We start from the raw sequence: 21,112 nt of genomic DNA on the forward strand, positions 1-21,112 counted from the left end.
CAACGTATGCTTTGTGATCGGAGAATGCAGTTACTGCAAAATGCGCCGTACGCAGTTGGACTTTCATTTTACTAGTGATTAGTATTCGGTCGATCCGCGACGCTGTGTTGGATCTGATATACGAAAACTCCACTGTGTTCCCATTTAACGCTTCCCACGTGTCAATAAGTTTGGCTGCGTTCATAAGCCGTTTGCACATAGGACTTATACTGCTACTACCTGTTGCATCTTTAGGATTAACTACTGCGTTGAAATCACCGCCCAGCACCACATGCTCCGTGGAGTGATGGAGATAGTGTGCAACGGCAGAGTTGAAAAAATCTTCTCTAGCTGTTCTTTGAAGAGCACCAGAGGGGGCATAAATGTTAATAAACGTTATTGTTCCAATCCTCAATGAAATAATACGATTATCTAAGCTTTTCTCAACGTTATGAACATTGTACTGATCCCTGACTGCTATAGCTGTACCTCGTTGATCAGCATCGACATTGAAAAACAGCATATATCCTGGCAAATGCAAACGATCGTTTTGCACTTCTTGTAGAAATATTACGTCTAGCTCTGATACACGAACGAAAGATGTTAATGCATCGATTTTTGTGTGGTTTGAAATATTGCAAATGTTGATCGTTGCAATTTTATAGCTAAACATTGGCATCACCCTAATATTAAAAGCAGTCTAAACGTACAGCGCACTTAAAAGCGTTCCCTGTCTCTGGCACTTATACAGACAATGCTGTGAGTGCAGACGTCAAACCAAACTAAGATGTCAAGTAGGACATATTCGGTGTCGTCATCGTTGATGTTTTGTTTTGATCGCAGTAGTTTACGCTCACCTGAATCGCATGAATGGCGCGGAGTTTGGTGTTTGGTGAATATTAGTGCGGTTTTTGAATGTGTTGTTGTTTCATTCGTAGTCGCACATCCATTAAAGAGTGATTTCTCCGGGTGAACCTTCGGTTGTGTTTCAGTGTGCAGCGGCGTTTTAGATTCTACAAGAAGTGCGTTATTTTCTAGTGCGGCAGTATCAAAACAAGCTTCGGTAGGACATATACTTGGGCTTACCTCACAGAGAGAAAGCCCTCGCTGACCGTGTCGTGGTAGTCGTTGTCGGTACCGAAAGAGTGCAGGATCGCGATAGTGATGAATGGGTTTTCCCATTGAGTGTTGATTGAAGATTTGGCTCATTGGGAAGTGTCGGTGCGCTGATTGCAGTGATTTCATGGTGAGTTCCGTAGAATTTCCGCGTTCAAGTGATGATGGGAGAAAAGCAATTGGGATTGTCTTGAGAATGACGGCAGTATCAATGTGAACTTCGGCAGGACATATACTAGGGCTTACCTGACAGAAAGCAGAGCCCTCGTTGGTCGTAATGTCCGTTGTGAATGAGTTTTCAGTGAGATGCTGTTGAGTGATGTATTTTGGAAGTATTTCTATTCGTGAAGCCATTGCGCATATTATCGGGAAGTGTTGTTGGTTCTGCTCCTGCTCTTACGTTTCCCCTCCTGGAACGGGGCTTCAGGGATAACAGAAGATTGTTGAGAACGGTGTCTTTTAGGAGCATTGATCGTTTCTTCGCCGTCGTCGGAAATGCTGAACTCTGAAGTGTTGATGGATTTTTCGCCGATTCCTTTGTGACTGAGGGTTGAACTGCTTCTGCTTGATCCAGCAGCTTGAGTGTTTTGCTCCAGTGGGTGGCGGGAAAGCGAAGAAGGCCTACTGGAGTGCTTCGAGGTTGTTGCCGTTAATCGATTGTTTAGTACTGCTGCCGTGCCAATTGTTGTTTCTGTGCTATTTGTCTCTCCATCGGATGTTTGCATTTCGTTTTCTGGATCTGGTGAGCTGGGCGGCGGTGGCATAGCATTGATTGCCGGCGATGGTGGGATGATGCCTTGCACTACTTGTGCCGCAGTAAGGCGGCTGTTGATGTCGTGACCTAGTTCTTTACGTGCCTCGTTACAGGTACGGCCAATATGGAGTGGTCTTACGCAGTAACGGCAGGTGCGAATTTGGTTCCGGTAAGAAATGAAAGCGGTGTGTGTCGTCATCGGAACATAAGATGGGATCGGCTTCCTTATCCTCATTCTTGCCAATCTTACTCCCGTGGGTAAACCGGGCCAGAAATTTTTCCACACCTCCTCTTGCGTGGAAAGAACTTCGCCATACGGAGCTAGGTGCTTAGCAATAGTTTCAGTCGAGAAATAGGACGGAAGGTCAGCTACTCTAACCTCAATTGCATTGTCGTATGGGACGATTGGAATAGCATATTCCTTGTTGTTTAGTTCGACAGTATGCTTCAAGCTGTGGTCTGCTACCAGCTCTTCCACATATGCTTGAGATTTTAGCTCGATAATGACTCGTGCTTTAGTCATGCTGGGCTGGATACAGTTGACTTTGATCATGTCTAGCTGGATCTTCTTGCTGATTAGCTCATGAACTTTGTCTAGTTTAGGGCGGGCTGGCATGCCGCTAAAGTCTAGATACACGGAATCTTTACGGTAGTCATCCATTTTAGCGATGGAATGACCGGATTCCGATTGGACCGCACTTTTCGGCGTAACGCCTTTTACACTTTGCCCTGAGGCACGATAAACTGATATGTTTTCACCAAGCGATTGTCTCAAACACGTCCGTACGGTACGAAAGCAAAATGTCAACTTGAATCAAAGAGCCTGGGCTAGAGACTGCTTCGATGTGGTGTTCGGAAAATTGGTCTAGAGCATCAAACTGATTGCTCATTTCGATGCAATTATCAACATTAATCATTTCACCCTTGGAAGAGCATTCCGGAGAACCGTCCTTTCTTCCATTCTTGCCACGTTTAGTGACAGTTTTAAATCCCACTTTTTTGGAAGGAGGTTGTGAATTCAGAGATTCACCCTTCTTTTTGTTAGTAGTTGAAACCATGTTTAGTGAATGAACGAAAGAAGACGTGACCTTCGAGAGATTTTTTCCCAAGACGATGTCCAAAAAGGATTACCTCCACTAGCTTTCGCGAACGAAAAATCGAAGTCACGGGTCTAAACAAGGATCGTAAAGGGATCAATGTTAAAAAAATAGCACTGAAAAGTACGGTTTTTTTAGTTTAGCACTGAAAAGTACTGTTGCTGTAGCACTGAATGTGAGAAGTACTGTTTTATTACTTTAGGTAATTTTTAAAAAACTTCCAAGAGCAGAGAGAATTCTTGTACGCACAGCACGAAGGTACGATGTGCACTGTAGATGCTCTTTAAACACAAATTTAGGTCAATGAGCTTCGTTATGCATTAGAATGAACAAAAAACAATCGCCACTTATTAAACGTTCCCGAAGATTCTTATTCGACTAGTCAAGATTGTTTTATTAATGAACTGATTAAGACATGTTTCCCCCAATTAAAAATCCAGTATTCCACAAAAAATGTACATGTATAAAGGGATATCCGGAAGACGAATTAACGTTTTATTTGCTTCGCACTTTAGCTATTTCCACATGTTTAACATAAACACGATTAAGAGCTGAACTAGTACTCTACGGAACAAATTGCAGAATGATGATTTTTACAGCACGAGTCTTAATTATTGCGAGTTTCACGTCATCGGCATTAATTTATAGTTTAAGTTTCTTAAGAATAAAGGAAATGTCATTTTCGTAGATAATAAAAAGTATTGGTCCCAGGTGAGAACCTTGAGGGACGCCTGAAGTAATACGAATGGGATTGGATTTTATTCCATGGAAATTGGTTATTTGTTGTTGGCCAGTCAAATATGCTTCAAGCCACCTTAAAAGTTCTGGTTCGATTCCAATGTTTTGTAATTTGAAAAGTAGCATAGGAATGCCAATGCGATTAAAAGCCTTGCTTAAAAAATGATGGAGGAATCCCATTAGGACCAACACCATTTTTTAGACCCTGAAAAATATCCAGTACCGCCGTGCGAGGTGAATTTGGGCCTAGGGGGTGACTTTGACCGCCGCTTTCGATGAATCTCATGGCTAGTCGGAACACAAAAAAAAAAACTAATCTATGACCATCTATTGGCTATTTATAACGTATTCTTGAAGCTTGACACATTGTTTTCATTATTCTGGCATTAGTTTGCTGTAAAAATATTGGCCCAAAGTCACCCTTATGGACCAATGTCACCCCGCACGACGGTACTTGAATTTGATTTACACCAATCGTGTTTGAGAATTCTGGATAAAATGCGAAATATTCACGGTCGCGATCATTTTTTGAATGTGTTGTATATATGTCCTGGATGAATTCGGCAAAGAGATTGCAAATTTCTTCAGAGTTATTGCCAAAATTTTCATCGAGTTGCATCACAGAAGGGAAGTTGTTAGATTTTCACGTAATTGAAGAAGGTTTTTGGACAGGACAGCATTTGAGATTTCTGTTTTACAGTTATATTGCTCAAATGCATTGCCGATCACTAAATTTAATTGATCATAGAAATACAAATATTTTGCTAAATACTCATCGGCATTGTTTTTTTTTTTTTGTAGTTCTTATGCGCTTTTTGTTTGCGATTTTGAAGATTTTTTATGTTTCTGTCAAACCAGATAGGATGTTTTGTGTTTCTGTGACGCCGATTGATTTTTATGGAATTTCTTGAGAAATAATTTCAGAGAGAATATTATAAAACAAACCTACAGCATTTTCAACATTTCCTTCATATCTTAAAATTGTTTGCCAATTTATATTGTTGATTCTTCGTCTAAATGTTTGTTAAAAGGAAGTCCAAATAGCAGTTCTGTTCATTCTTAATTTGATTCATTTGATTTAGTCCTAAATTTTCCATTTTGCTATAGATGAGTTGTAGCGTTTCATTATCTCCAACGACTGGAAGTAGAATATTTTCATTTTCAGAATCGCAAATGAAATGAGCAGTACGGTAATAGAAGTCACCATATATGTGAATTTTAACCTCTTTTGGTAGTTGTGCGAGAATCTGCTTAGAAAATAGAAAGAAGTTCTCATAAGATTTGATGAAAGAGCAAAAAGAACTCCACCACCTGATATATTTTGGGATGTCGGAAAATTTCTATCGTCTCTGAATACATTGAAATTATTTCCCATATTTTCTTCATTCCGAACATCCCAACAAAATGTAGTCCCACCCACACTTTCATCCCAACAAATGTAGTTCCATACTTGTACGTTAAAACAATACTAAACAAGTTTAAATAAACAATTTTATCGACAATTTTATACATGAGTGATTTCAAGAAACAGCACCAAAATTTGATCAATTTTTTAATTCATTTTTTTCTATTGAGCTGAAACTTTGCACAGTTTTCCAGTTCCATCTAAATCGTCATTTTCCGATATCAATTCTTCAAGTTGAGTCATGACTAACTTTTCAAAAGGGTGTATGTGAAAGTGGTTCAAAAATATTCAAAAAGCTGCACAACAAAAACGGTTCGTTCGATTGTTAGACAACTAAAGAAACAAAGTTAGACAACTAAATAAAGATTCCAAAAAAAAAATACACACAGTAAAAAAATTTTTTTTTTGCATTAAAAACATAATTTTTGACACAAAAACTCAAATATCTCAAAACCCTATCGGAATACCAACGTAATTTTTGGAGGGAAAACGGTCCATTATATTAGCTATCTACCATAAAAATTTGGTGATGGTAAACCAATAAACAAAAAAGTTATGACATTTCAAACATGTCACAATTTTCACATTTAGTAGAAAAAAAATTTTTTTTTTTCGGTGTAAATTATTACGGGAACCGCAGTTTGTTGTTAAGGGCCTTGCGTGAATTAAACAAGTCGTTTTCATGTATTCATTAGTATTATGTATATTATATGTATAAATATTATATGTATATGTATATATGTATAAATTAAAATGAATTAACAGATTACACGAAAATATTTTTTTTTTTACCAGGATATTTTTTTTTAGAGTATGATCGATGAGTTTCTAAATGTTATATATAAACTTTAAAAGTTTTGGATTTGGGTATGCGTTATGAGATCATGAAAACATTTTATTAATACTTATTTATTTATTTATTTGTTGTTATTCAATTTTTTACAATATCGAACACTTTTGCATCATTATCAGTACAGTTCGAGTATAGTTTTGCTTTAATTTTATTTTCTGACAATGGAATGAAACAGTGAAATTTTTGGGTTCCTTGGATCGTTTTCGCGTTATTATATTGCTCGCTGAGCTCTGATGCCGTTAATTCGTACTCTTCAGTAGTAGTAAAACAAAATGATAATTTTGTTAAATCTTCTTCTTTTCTGCGATTCGCCCAATCAAATAGTTCTTTTGCAGTTTTAATTGGATGCTCACGTTCTTTGGCTAAACTTGCTCTTGTGGCCATGCGCTTTATGGTTCCTCCAATAGCATCACAAGGACCTTTGCCATGTGACGTAGCAAAGAAATGCCATTCTGCATCAATTCCGTACTTTGATTTAAATTGACATAGGCTCGAAAAATTCTTACGGTTTTTGTACTGCGATGCTGCTCCATCAGACATGAAATATATCTTTCTGATTTCTTTATCCTTATCAACGCGTAAAAAGTTAATCATTTTGGCAATGAACAAATTTACAGATACTGAGTCGTGTCTTAAATCTTCGGAAATTACAATAAAACTAAAATGTTCAATTTGCGTACTTCCATTGAAATAAATAACGAATGGATGAATTGTAGCTTGTTGTACGTTCCAGTGATGGGACTGCACTTCATCTTGCAATACAAAGCTACAGTTTTCAGAAAAATCACAAATGACTAAACATTCACCATCTTGTAATGTATTTTTCGTATTTTTTAAAAAGCGGGATTGCTCTGTTTTAATAAAGTCGTGAGGAATTTAACTTTCTAATTTCAAGCAAAAAAATGACACAAACTCATCTACAGGTTTTACAATAGTTTCTAGGTCACACCTATCCGTGGTCACCCATTGCTCAAATGATAACTGATCAATATAATTTTCTTCAAACTCAGCGAATAAAGTATTTTCCAATGATGAAGAATCTGGACAATCCGAACAAGATCGTAGATAGCAATTTGATGTTGTATTTTCACACAAAAGACAACCAGTTAACATATCCTTTGATAAATTGATTCTTTTCAAACTATGTAAGATTAGGTTAATATTTTCGTGTGTTGTGCACACACAAACATTATGTGTTCCTGAATTGGATAGAAGCTTGCATTGCCTTGGACGAAGGCTTGCAAATGAGGAAAAACCTACCTTAATATTTTCGTTATTTCCTTGAAGCGTGTATACGCTTCTTTCAAAGTAGTCATCATTAATCGTTTTTGGATTGCTTGACGCTTTCCATCTTTTTTACAGATACATAATCTTTTTGGCCAGGCATAGCTCTACTTACTTCATCGTCTTCAAAATATTGAATTATTTTTTCTTTTGTCTCATCTGTTAATGAAGCATTTTTGGTTGCAAGACAGTTATTTTTGAATTGTTTTGCCTCTTTTGCTGTATTTCTATTGGTTTTGAACTCATCAATGGCGTCTTGAATAAACCACGAGCTTGGCAGCATCGACAAAATCAATAATTTTTCTTTCCTTGTCGTGGCTAGATTCGAGAACCTTTCCTTCATATTCATAATTACCTCATCGTAGTCTGTATTTTCCACATCCTCAGGTTCTAATTTGAAGAGGTTTCTTCGTATAGCTTCGTTAATTTCACGGTATTTTTTCTCGGGATAATTGACGTAACCCATCTTCGTCCATTTAATCGGAGTCACTTTTATTCCAGCTATCCCTTCGTTGAAGCGTTCGATGTTGACCTTCTGGATGCACTCATCTTCTGATTGATTTGTTGAAACAGATGTCGCTGATGGTACCGTGGCAAGACTATCTGCACTTGGTACTTCTGGTAACTCCTCAGTTGTTGTCGGTGCATCTAGTAATTCCTCAGTTGTTGTTGTTTTCGAACTTCCTGCAACCTGATCCACCGATGATGTACAGATTGCCCGTTTGTCAACGTTTAAACGGCAGGACGTACAAATGCGTAAATTTGTATTCAATGTAGACATTGGAGCATAACCAGCCGCTTTCAGTTTATCTATGGTGCTTTCGGTGAGATTTCGTAGCTCTTTCGAACACTTTTTTTCTGCAAACGGCCTGCAACAGTTGAGAAAGCGACTACTCATGTTGCTCGTTAGGTTTTAATAAACAAAATCACTTTTAAGTTTTTACTGACTAGTTTGGTGTCGTTTGCTTGGCTGAAGAAAAATTTTACAATTAAATCTTTTATAACCATAGTGGTAGTATATTTTTAGCTTTTTCGTGAGTATGTTCATGGTATGTACCTATCATGTTTTTGATGTTGTTGAAGTTACTCGCTTTCTCCCAAATATGATTAACAAAGTCTATTCTCTACCAAGGCGGGTCTATACCCAGGTGTAATCAGATTTTAACTTTGTGGAGAAAACCAGCGCCGAGAAAACCGACCTGCTTTACGTATACTAGATCACCTGGGTATAGACCCGCCTTGTTCTCTACGAGGTAAACGTTTTGCAGTCGTATACCTGTATAGAAAACTTTTTTTGTAGCTTTTGTCTTCAATATTAGATTTCTTATAGGTTTCTTTTATCAAAAGGTTTCAACACTATTGAGAGAATTTTTCTTCAGTTACGTACAACAAAAAATATGACACTATCAAGACTTTAGATCACAATACTGGATCGCGTCTAACTTTCTAATAGATGCTATAATAGTTATGAATAATTAAATAAAATATCATGAAAACAACTTGTTAACCTCATGTAAAAATTTTTTTCACTGTGTGTATTTTTTTTTGGAATCTTTATTTAGTTGTCTAACTTTGTTTCTTTAGTTGTCTAACAATCGAACGAACCGTTTTTGCTGTGCAGCTTTTTGAATATTTTTGAACGATTTTCACATACACCCTTTTGAAAAGTTAGTCGTGACTCAACTTGAAGATTTGATATCGGAAAATGACGATTTAGATGGAACTGAAAAACTGTGCAAAGTTTCAGATATTTTTGAAATGGTCGATCAGAATCGACTTGCATGCCTCACGGTGTGTTTCGTAGAACAACTTTATTACAAAAAAATAGGTAAGTCTGAAACTTCGCCACAATAAAGTCTAGGTTTCTCGCGTTCATTTGCTGCAAAAACCAAAAATATCGGTCGGGGGGTCTAGAGTAAATTTTTTTTGTTTGATTTCGAGAGACTTGCTCATATGTTTCAATTTGCGTATCTATGTGTTTATGTACATAAGGTCGGTTCAAATTTTAAAAATGTTTGAGATTCCAATCTTTCATATGTTTCTTACCATCCTTACTATAAAAATAGTGTTTTCAGCAATTTTCAGCTTTCAAGGTGCTGATTTAAAGGTGGTCCAGAGACAATGTAGGTTTACATATATGGAAATTACTATGAAGAAATTTTGAGATATGTTCCAAACACGCTTGAACTGTAATGTAAGTACAAACTTATTATCCCATTGTAAAAACTCATTCTTCAAACCATAATAAAGAAAATTGCTGAAGAGAGAAATTCAATCCGACGGATAGCAGAAGATATATGCATGAGTTTGTTTTGCTAATATTTAGCTTAATATGGGATTATAGCCCTGCAAACATGTACAAAAATCCCAACCCCATTTTAGCCTCAAATTTTTTGCTAGTGAATGTTATGTCTGATTATTGTAGTATATTCTGACATTACTTTGCTATCCAGGACAATTGTTGTCATATTTTTTTTACTGTCCTAAATAATGTAATAAAGCAAAGAAGTTCAAAGGTTGTGTCCGCCAAAAACTAGAAACAGCGTCTGATTGTCGTATACTCTGGTGATAAACTTTCCACCTTCAAAAAACACACTTTATTGTTGAAAATTTTAGTTTGTTTGGTATCAGAAGATGGTGGAGTTTTTAGAGAACGTGTTTTTCATGATCACAATAAAATATTTTGCTAGGGTCATAGTTTTGAGGGCATTTGCATCTTATAGGTTTGATATGCCTTCATTTTTTTTAAATTGAATAAAAATAAATAAGGAGGCCTATAACAGATTTTTGAGGATGAAATTTGTTCCTTCGGTTAGAGACAACTTATATCAATACGAGCTCATAGATTTTGAGGAAAACGGAGCCGTTTGTCACACTTATATGAGGGTTCAATCAAAGCTCTCCAAAATGAGCCGTTTTTTCGAAAATATGTTTAAGTCTCCAATGACCCAGGTATGAATCAATTCTATCATTTGATATGCACGTATGCTGGAGAGAAGACTTGTGAAGAATCTCACGCCATCGTTGATGTGTTAGAAGCTTTCATCACACAGATATTAAACCCGACGTCCGCATGATAAAATTTGAAGGGATGTTTCCACTTCCTCTCTGGTATGGTGAAAGTAACAGATAAACATCATGTCCAAAGCGAAAAACTTAGTTTTAATAGATTAAACAATACAAGTAATGAATAATATTTATGTTCCATTCACATTTTCCATGTAAAAACTACCATAAAACATGATATGACGATTTTCGCATTTTTTATGGGCCATACCAAAGACAAATTAAAGACCGCCAGGTCCCTTGCAGTTGCCTGATATTTTATGGCTCATAAGGTAATCTAGAATGCCGTGAAAAGTGTACTGCGATCTGCCAAACTTGGTTCTCTAGATTTGTGATCTTGAAAATTCGAGGTTTGACCTCGATGCATCTTCACCTTAGGATGAGATCATAAGTTTTGCGAGAAATATTCTCTAGTAACTTCTTACATCATTATAACCAATTTAAGTACGCGTGGAAAATAATTAAAATGACGCTTGAGATAGTTTTGCGACTATACGTATATCATATGTCATTTATGCTTATTACAGCTCATTTGACCAAGAACAACTTTACCTTCCATGCCAAGGTGTGCAAATGGTTTGATCTTGCAGTTCGTCCCGTATCTCCAAACGTACGTCAAGGTCCGTCCCACTCGAGCTTGGTACCACTTCTAGTACTGCATTTGGTCCCTCGGTAGTGCAAAAGTACCCATGTTTGACAGATCGCAGTACACTTTGCACGGCATTCTAGATTACCTTATGAGCCATAAAATTTTGGACAACTGCAAGACACATGGAGGTCTTTAATGTGTCTTTGGTACGTCGGTACAAAACACATATGCATAAGTACTTCACACAAAATAAAAAAAAATGTTCTGGACCCCCCGACCGATTTTTTTGATTTTAGTCGCAAATGAAAGAGCAAAGTCTAATTGTTTTTAGTTCGAAATTTCAGACTTACCTATTTTTTTGTAATAAACTTACTCCACAAAGACACCGTGCAATAGGTTCTGACGTCGGTTATATCGGAGAAGTGCCGTCCATCGATAAAAACGTGGTCGATTTGCGATTCTATCTGCTGAGGTTATCTCCAGGTGTACCGATTGCCAAGGGAAGTCAAGGAAATTTGCTTCACGAGAACATCCTAGACCCACCGGGAATCGAACCCAGACACCTTTAGCATGGCTTTGCTTTGTAGCCGCGGATTCTAACCACTTGGCAAAGGAATTCTTATCCAATTGAATCAACTGCAACGAACACTAAGTGAACGGACATCAAGGCTGAACGGGAAAAGAAGTTATCATTGATGATCATTCCTAACATGCCCAAACAGCTGCTAATAGAAAAATAAAACAAAACTTTTAGTTGATTTACCTCAAAATTTCTACATTTTTTTACTTTTTACTAATCTATAAAATACTTCATCTTAAATAAAACTTATTTTTTAAATTCGTCACGTTTTCTCACATCTTCCACTTAGTTCCCACGCTTCTCCAGTTCGATTTTGGCCGCCACCCAATCCAGGTACTCCCCGAACCGTGTGTAAACGCCCGGTATTCCCTGTTTTCCGCAGGGCTTGGCTCCAAGGCTCACGATTCCCACCAGATGCCAACGGTTGTTCATGATCAACATCAACGGACCACCGGAATCACCTTTGCAGGAATCCTTCCCGTCAACGCCCCCGGCGCAGATCTGCTTCCCAGAGAACGTAACGTTGGCTGCCGCAAATGCCGTATTGCACGTCTCGATGGGTTGCCCCGGCAAAGAAACTTTCAACTTCCGGCGGCTTAAAAATCCTGTTTAGGGGTACAAGAGATTTGATAAATGTTCATTATGAAGTTTTTGGGTAAACTTTACCTGTTTCTGTTTTCCCCCAACCGGCGACATCGAACGAAGTTCCTTCAACTTGCATTGATTTTGCCATCTCTAATGTTGGTATGCATATCGGAGCCACAAGTTCCGTTCGTTCTACGGTGCTGTTCAGCTTTATCAGTGCGATATCGTTGATTTTGTTCAGATTCTGGTTCGAGTAGTTCTCGTGGACTATTACTTTCTCTACTGTATAATCGTCCTGGTATTCCACAAAGCATCTACTACCGCGGCAGTCTTCCGTTGTGTCCAAATCCCACTCTCCAAGACGAACTGCTACCCTTTTGATTAAAAAAAAGATTGTTTGGTGGATTCTTCTATAACCTCCGTTTTGCATTGAGGTAATTTTTGGCCAATCTAAATTGTTAAAGAGCCGTGATTCGCAAGTCAGTCCTATCTGTAAAAAGTAAGCATTGAGAAAATGGGCTTTGATATTTCCAAGCTCGTTTTCAATACGTATATTAGAAAAAATCAAGAAGATTAAAACACGTTTAAATCTTAATGAAACATTCACAATTTTCTATTTTTTCCGAACACATCATATTATGCTATAAGTGCAGCTGGAAGAGCATTTGAAGATATGTTGAAAATTGAACGCAACTCAATTTTGAAGAAAATGCAGATGGGATTGACTTACGATTCACGGCACTATAACTTTGTGCAGATAAAAATATAAACTGAATTTTCCTGCCTTGACCCAACTTTTCAAAATCCGTGACAAAAAAAAACTTTCAGTGACCTCAAGGAACAGTGCTACAAAAAAAGTTACACATTATGCATTAACCCAGCAGGATAGTTTTTAACCACAGAGAAATATTTAAATAGCCATACCATTGTTTTCGATACTCTTGTACCAATGTATCAAAAACTGATCTACTTTTAGAATGTGTGTCTATTTTGATGAATGGGCACCTGAATAAATGGATTCAGAGAGATTCCAAAATTCCTTGGAAGACCATCGCGTAATTATTACCCATGTTTTCGAAAAAATACTTTGAAGAGAGTCTGTTGTGACAAAATTTAGCACCCATTGTGCAACCTTTTTTTAGGAATGAACATGTAGGGTCAGTGTTCCCTTAGTGGACAGTCCCCTTTAGTCGCACTATTGGCTTTTTACGGCCGTTTTGCTATAAATCTTTTCAAAAAATGTATTGACATGAAGGTCAGGAGCTATTTATCTAAGTACCATTGATACACAGCTTGCACGGCGTGTATATGGGAAAGGTTTATCACAAAAAAATAGGCATCGCTAAATCTTTCACCATTCGAAAATATAGGTTTTTAGCTTTCGTTTGACGTGTTCCCCAAAAAAATCCACCGAGGGATCCCGAACATTTTTTTTTTATTTAAAATTTTTGTTCTTGAGATGTACTCTATTTTTAAATGTAATCATTGCAAAAGACAGCTTCGTTGGATAAAAGTTTTATTACCATATAAAAGTTCATAAAATAAATATATATACATATCTATTGAGTTTCATTTTGTAAAAAACAAAACTGTCCTATGTGATTTTGAGGATTTATTGAGTTATAGGACACTTATTCGATAAGATATGTTGTAAGTTCGACTGTTCACTTATTCATACTGTGGAAGTATATCTAACCGAGCACTGTTTCTTTTCATGGTTAGAATACACTACATTTATTCTTCTTCTGCCTGGCATTACACCTCTGCTGGGACATAGCCTGCTTCCCAGCTTAGAGTTCGTTGAGTACTTAGTTATTGATTGAGAATTTTCTTTACCAATCAACCGTTAAAGATTAAAAGTAGAATGGATCAACATTACAACGGCCTACGGAAGTAAATGGAATATACTTAAACGCCCTGTTATCCAAGCCTTAGCAAAAAGCTTAAAAAAATCCTCATTAAGAATATTATCCAGGCACTCGGAGTAAGTGGCACTACACAGACTTTTTTAATAGTATTGAAGTTATTTTGATGTTTTTAGTTTGGAATTTCAAAATTTAATAAGAATATAGTGGAAGATATTTCCTTTTAAATCAAATCATAAAAATAATTCCACCGTGAAAGTGGTTTTCTGACAAGCAGAACAAAAATAATACAATTTTCACAATTACCGCAGTAATTAAAACACGTAAGTAGCTTACAAACAAGAAAGTTTTACCATTTAATACTCCTTTTAGATTGACATCATATTCATATAATATATGTTTTCAACATGAAATATGGTTAATTATGTGATTATTGGCAACGGTAAGTATTATGAGGAAGAATAAAAAGTTAAATTTCATGTGCCCACTTGCCCCGTAGAGTTGAGTAACTGCAATTTACAGTAGATTTTTATGACTTTATTCTAAGGGTTTCAATATCTCGAAAAGATACCTTCCCATTCGTGCGGACATCAGCGAATACAGGGTGCAACTTTTGCAATTTTTTGAGCTATTTCATGAAAGCAATATCAATCAAGTGGCTGCATTTATTACCTTTTGGAGCATTTTGGGGGGTTTTGCGATGATAGCGACTCAAGAGTCGCATTGAGCTCTGCCTCTGTTTTTACAGTAGCTCCATAAACTTAAGTCAGGAGGAGTCAAATTAGGATCTCCAAATTCAAATCATGTGTCCTTTTTTATGTCAGATGTCCATGGAATTTCCGTTGCAGAGACATATGAACAAACTTCCAAAGATATCGAATTTATCGACTGTTTCGTACTGTTTGGAAAAAAATGACTCAATGATTCTTTTGGTCTGGTCCAAACTGTTAGTACTTACTTGGTCATGGAATGGCGTTTGCTTATTTATGAAGCCAGATTGTGCCTGTTGACCACGATATTTTCAAGGATTTAACAGTTGAGTTAACACAACTGCAAGACTATTTTCAATTTAAAGAGTCACAATTTTGGCATGTTGTTTTTTTTATATCATATTAATTGTGGAAAATATGACAATATTAATCCAGCAGCAAGTGATATTGATTTGTAAAAATGGTTCAAAAGAGCTCTATTTCGTATCAATCGTTTGGCAGCGTCCATTTATTACGTAACGCTAAAATCGGAAATTTTTGACCACCTCACCCCATCCCCCTCCGTAACGTTTTTTGTATGGAAAAATATAACGCTATTCCCCCATCCCCTAGAGCGTTACGTAGTTTGTGGAATTTTCAGGATGGTTGATTAGATTTGTCTCAAAAGGGGTGTAATTTCAGAAAAAAAGGAAAAGAAAATTAATCTTTTCTTTTCCTGCTGAGAGTTCGACTGTATTTTCAATGATTGATGAAATATCGGCAACGCAGTCTTTTCTGTTAAAAGTTCATTTCAATTAAGTGTAAGTTTATTTAAAAGTTCATCAGTGATTCTCAAACGAAAAATAACGATCTTTCGTCAAATTTACAGCATGTACCAAAAATTATTACACTTGACAGTTAAAGTGAGCCATAACCCTAGACACAAAACGAACGTATCATTGTAAGTAATTGTCTTAATTTAACACTTAAGCCTTATGTAAACAATAAAATAATTACAGTTTCCCCTGAAGAAGACGCCATACTAGCGTCGAAACGTCGGGTTAAATAATAAAACTCGTTTTTAACAGAAAAGACTGCGTTGCCGATATTTCATCAATCATTAATCTTTTCTAAATATGAACAGAAACAGTTATACACAAGAATCAAATACACACTTAAATCCGAATGCCGATCTCAGCTGTGCAAATCTCGGTAAAAGGTCGTTTGTTGACATCTTAGTAAAAGTGACGTTTGGTAACGGCACCCAAAGGTGCTGTTTTAAGTAAACTTGATGTTAGGCTGACATATCAGTTAAAATTAATTTGCTTACCGCTCAGCTGTACGAGTAAGTGTCGTATCCCCAAGATCACATAGGACAGTTATGTCTATTACAATATGTAATCTTATATATCTATGTAATATCAACTTTCATTTGAAATTTTGGCTACCATCGAGCTTGAGAGAAAAAAAAAACTGTCTTTTACCATGATAATATTTGAAAATATTGTACTTCGAGGAACAAAAATTTAAAATAAAAAAAAAAATTTCGGGATCCCTCGGTGGATTTTTTTGGGGAACCCGACAAATGAAAGCTAAAAACCTATATTTTAGTATGCTGAAAGATTTAGCGATGCCTATTTTTTTGTGATAATATTGTTCTACCAGACACGCCGTGCTTGATTTTGTTCAAAAAATGATCGAAATAATTAGTTTTGCTTGAAATTTGAGCTCCCTTGCGCCTGTAGTAAACCTATTGTTCCTATAGTAGCACTATTAAAAAAACCATTTTTTATCATGCGAAACAATCAATCATTTAAGAACTTTTTTACATCAAACGAAAACTTCTGATCCACACTTTGAAGGAAAAATATAAAAGCTTTGTAAAAATACGATTTTGATGATTAGTATTTTGACTTTCCTGGGCATATTGTATCATCGTACCTGCCCTGCCACACGATAAACGAATGCGAAAATGGCAACTAAGGCAAAGAAAGCTCTCAGTTCATAACTGTGGAAGTGCGCATAAGAACACTAAGCTGCGAAGCAGGCTCTTTCCCAGTAAGGACGTTAATGCCAAGACGAAGAAGAACTGTTGGTCCTAGAGCAATTCTTGCAGGAGTCCTGAAGAAATACCTGGAGGAATCCTTAGAGGAGCCCCTAGCATTTTTTTTTTTTTTCGAGGGATCCCTGTATGAATTTAAAAAGGAATCCCTGAATCAATTCATGGAATACCTAGAGGAATTTCTACAGGATCTCATAGAATTATTACCGATCTCTGCAAAAAACCCTGGAAGAATCCCTAGAAGGGTTCTTGGAGAAATCCCTTCTGAAGGAAGCCTTAGAAAAATTCCTGGAGAATATTTTAGAGCGATTTCTGGAGGTATTACTACTAATAACACTAAAAAAATCAGTCTCAAAAATCCAATTGAAATAAAAAAAAGCCATGAGGAATTCCTTAGATGAATCCCTGCAGGAAGCCCTGGAGGAATCTCTGGAAAAATCTTTGAAAAATTCGCTAGATAAATCCCTGGAGGAAGCCTTAGAGGAAAAACAGATTTTTGCAAATAATGGAAATAAATAGGTGGATAGGCGTCGCAAGGAAGCGACAAGATTGAATATTAGGTGGTGGTGAAAATTGTTCAAGCCATTGTAGAGTCAGTAAGCATCGAAGCGTCCTGTATTTACCTAGCTTCTCTTCAAGGTTTCAAGCACGTATCAACAAAAGCATCTGTAACTTGCAAACTCAATCTGTTCGGTAAAAATAACTGGGTTTTTGAACTACCGAAAAAGTCAGTAAACTAAAAAAAATGTCAGAAATCGAAGAACAGAGATTTTTTACTGAAATTTTGCAGAGAGCTTTCTGTTTTATATCATATATCGATAAAAAATAAAACATGGTGGAATTTGCTTTTGAATTACGCGTGGCGACGTTTTCATTTTACTGACTTTTTCGGTAGTTCAAAAACCCAGTAAAATTTGACCGACCCCAGTAATTTAATCTAAGTGTGTAGTTCTAGTTTGATTGCATATTCTTATCAAAAGCTCATAAAGTTTCATTGCCATTCCAATGAACATGCGTTTCACTCCGTGTTTGATGTTCAACATTTTTGAAACGATAAGATTTACTGAAAATGTCCTCTACAAATAGCAATGAAGTTAAGTTTATCAAGATATTTTCAGTCACTTTTCAAACAAACTCTTGAAAGTTCTTCCAAAATGTCGGTTTTAATGTTATGTTTCCAATACGCTTCCAATCGCAAAACGCAACATACTGTTAGCCATCTATACTTTGGTAGCGCAACTAGTCAGATGATGAGAGATTTGATTTTTCACGCATTCATCACATGCCGCTGTGGGGAAAAATGTTTTATTTTCCTGATATAAGACGGTTCACAGTGAAACAGTTAGGCGGAAAAGGTAGGAATATCCATTCTCTATGTTCTACATACGTTTGTTTTTTGTATTATTGCACTACTTTCATACAAATTGAGATCCGGCTGGTAGGAGCACTAGTTTGAGGTTGGAAAACCAGAATATGTGAGGTAAGTTTCATTGGAACTTTCGCCTGAGTGATTTTTGCGCTTGAATAAAACACGCCTCGGGACATTCTCCGCTGCCCCTAAAAATACCATTGGGTAGATAAATGAATTTTCTACCATTGGATCTCATTCAATTTGATACATAAGTGAAGTAAGCGGTGAAAATAAATATTTTGTTCCGAATGTTTTGAAACCATGAATGAGTTTGACATTGCTCTCGTCAACCATCATCATGACGACAGCAGCACACCCCACCGGACGAATTGTCGTATTGGGAGCGAATAACATTCATTTGAAGCATTAGCAACTTGCATTCAATTTGCGTTCCCATGTTCACAACTCAAGAAGATTCATCCCAGTTGCGCGAAAGTTGCAATAAACTACGCGTATGACAGCTAAGAGATTGTTTGTTTCAATCCAGTTGCAATATGGTTGAGTGTCACCTTACGTAACAACGAAAACATGGTTTACCCCCTACTTGTTTGTTTCACTGATGTTTCTCATGTGTTGCGCGGAAGTTTTTGCGAAAAGTTTAGATTATTTCAGGTGTGGCCTAATTTTGCCAATAATGAACTTGTCCGAAGGGTGCAGTAAAGCTATAAGCAACAAGCTTTGATCAATAGGCCATGTGATCGATTTTATAGTGCATTGGCAAAGCAATTGCTAGAAGAGCTGATTGAGAAGTGAGTAAAGGAGAAGATTGATGATCTTGAGGTCGAAGTTCGATTCTCGTTCATATTTTTGTTTTCATTTTAATTCCTTTTAAGTATTTTGCTACAAATGAGCAATTTATATATAACTTAAATATGGTGCAAACATACTCCTCCTCTTGCGCTTTTTCGTTGCTATTCAGAGCAATTTTAAGTCACAATTTAAACAATTGACAACTCTGATTAGTTTGAAAGGATAATTTTATTCTTGAGTTGATACAAACTGTGCTGCTTGGGTTCTATACTAATATATATTAACAGCCTCCCTCTCTTTGTACCCCTACCTTCTAGCACCAACACATATAATAGCTCATGTTAAGCATTGTAGATATTTTTTACATTTCAAATACATCACTACAAGCGTTAGTCCATAGCCTTGAGGTTACGCATTCGATTCATAGGCGGATGGTTATGGGTTCGATTCCCAGCCCCTCCCCGTGCTTTGGGGAGCAATCCATCCTACGTCAGTATCAGATGGTGACTGAAACAAGCTGACCCACTTGGAAGGCGGCTAGCCTCAAACGACTCAGGAAAACGGCAAAATTAACCATCGCTACAGCAATGGACTATGGCTTATCTGGAAATTGATTGGACTAACTTCAGAGCGCTCTCCTACCTGCTCGGTGTGAGAGTAAAAGAGTAGAAGAGAGTGAAGTAGATGATAAATATAGAATATCGCATTACTCTTCTCATATCGTTTTCTAACTTATGTGAGGCATGATTCTTTGATCATACGCATGAACACAACTTAATTTTGTCAAAAACCTTATTGTTTATTAGCTCATGAATATAAGAAAAAGAATCAGCATTCATGCATTGAAAACATTTCATCGATAAATGTTGATTCGAGCTTTTTACAAGGAGGGTCATTGTGATCATGAACTTTATGTTGTAATTTAAACAAAAATGTAACACATTATGTTTCAAATCAAACAAAAATATAACTAATTTTGTTATTTTCATAACTGAATTATAACAAAATTAGTAATAACCAATTCTCTCTAAATGTTTATAACAAATTGTATTATAATTATGTTTTAAATTGAAACAAATCTGAAACAACTTTTGTCATTATAATCGATTTTGTTTTTTAATTATGTTAAAATTTCCTCCATCAACACGAAGTGCTTCTAACAAAAATGAAAGAAATATTGTTATTTGCAACAAATCTTGATATAATTCTGCTACAATTTTGTTGTAATCCACTGGCCGGGATTTCAGGTCGGTCCAGGAACTTTTCGTAAAGGAAATTTCCTGACATCCCTGGGCGTAGAGTATCATCGTACCAGACAGACAATAAACGAATACGAAAATGGCAATTTTGGAAAAGGAAGCTCTCAGTTAATAATTGAGGAAGTGCTTAACAAGGATGTCTGATTCTCCAGATTTGAGATTTGAGGTGTGGCTTCGATTTAGATAAGCAAAATAAACTACTTACAGTTTTCTAACACGCAAAGCATCGACGCAGTGAGCAGCGGTAACAACATATCGCTCATTGATCAGCGTTCCTCCGCAACCATAACTTCTCCGGCCACTGATGCCCTCATAAGCGAGCATTGCCGTCCAAGGATATTCATCCGGATCCGTTTCTTCACCACCCAGGATGTAATCCTCCAGCGTCAAGCGTCCACATCTCTCTTCACTCCTGAGCTCCGGACAGCATACCAGTATTTTCCTACTGTTGGGTAGCTCTCCGCACCGAAACTGATCCAAGTAGATTTTATCGCTCTGAGTAAAGGATTTACTACGCAAAATTGAGATTGCAAATTTGCAGGAGCTCACGGGAACGCACCGGCCGTGGCCTCCACCCGGTGTGATACATTCCAGATTGAGTTCAGTCGCCGCACCTGTTTCAGCAATCGGGAAACAAATTATGAATACTTCACATGAAAGCAACAACGAAAAAAGCTTTTATACCGTATGAGACAGTTAGGCTGAGCAGCAGAATCGTGAGCACTGTTTCAGACATCTCTGCGGCAACAGACGAATTAAGCACACTGATTGTCATAGGAAGCATGAGAATTTGTTTCATTCATCGAAGGGTTTCCCCAGCAAGCGTTTGCCTGATAAGAAACAGACTCGGGTGGATCCCAGCGCCTAATGGACCGTTCCATATAAAATGACTGAAGAAGTGGTCGAACTTGCAGTCCGGTTTCATCGGCGATTGTTCAGATTTGACGACTAAAAGGTATTTTATATATTTAAAATATTGAATGAACTCAGACTTCAAATGAATACCTACCTACACAAGTCGAGATTCTTT

The 21,112-nt window shown here is 36.9% G+C and overlaps 1 protein-coding gene across 1 annotated transcript; it reads right to left on the reverse strand.

Moving 5' to 3' along the window:
* Positions 1 to 11,637: 11,637 nt before the first annotated feature.
* LOC5565977 (serine protease easter) lies at positions 11,638 to 20,872 on the reverse strand. The gene is made up of 4 exons (XM_001650297.3): positions 20,767 to 20,872; positions 20,288 to 20,696; positions 12,128 to 12,420; positions 11,638 to 12,066 (listed from the first exon to the last, which is right to left on the reverse strand). The coding sequence occupies exons 1-4, from the start codon at positions 20,864 to 20,866 to the stop codon at positions 11,747 to 11,749; spliced, it is 1,122 nt and encodes a 373-aa protein (XP_001650347.2). The 5' UTR covers positions 20,867 to 20,872; the 3' UTR covers positions 11,638 to 11,746.
* Between the last annotated feature and the right edge of the window lie 240 nt (positions 20,873 to 21,112).

This window comes from Aedes aegypti, chromosome 3 (genome assembly GCF_002204515.2).
Source record: "Aedes aegypti strain LVP_AGWG chromosome 3, AaegL5.0 Primary Assembly, whole genome shotgun sequence".
Taxonomy (NCBI): Eukaryota; Metazoa; Arthropoda; class Insecta; order Diptera; family Culicidae; genus Aedes; species Aedes aegypti.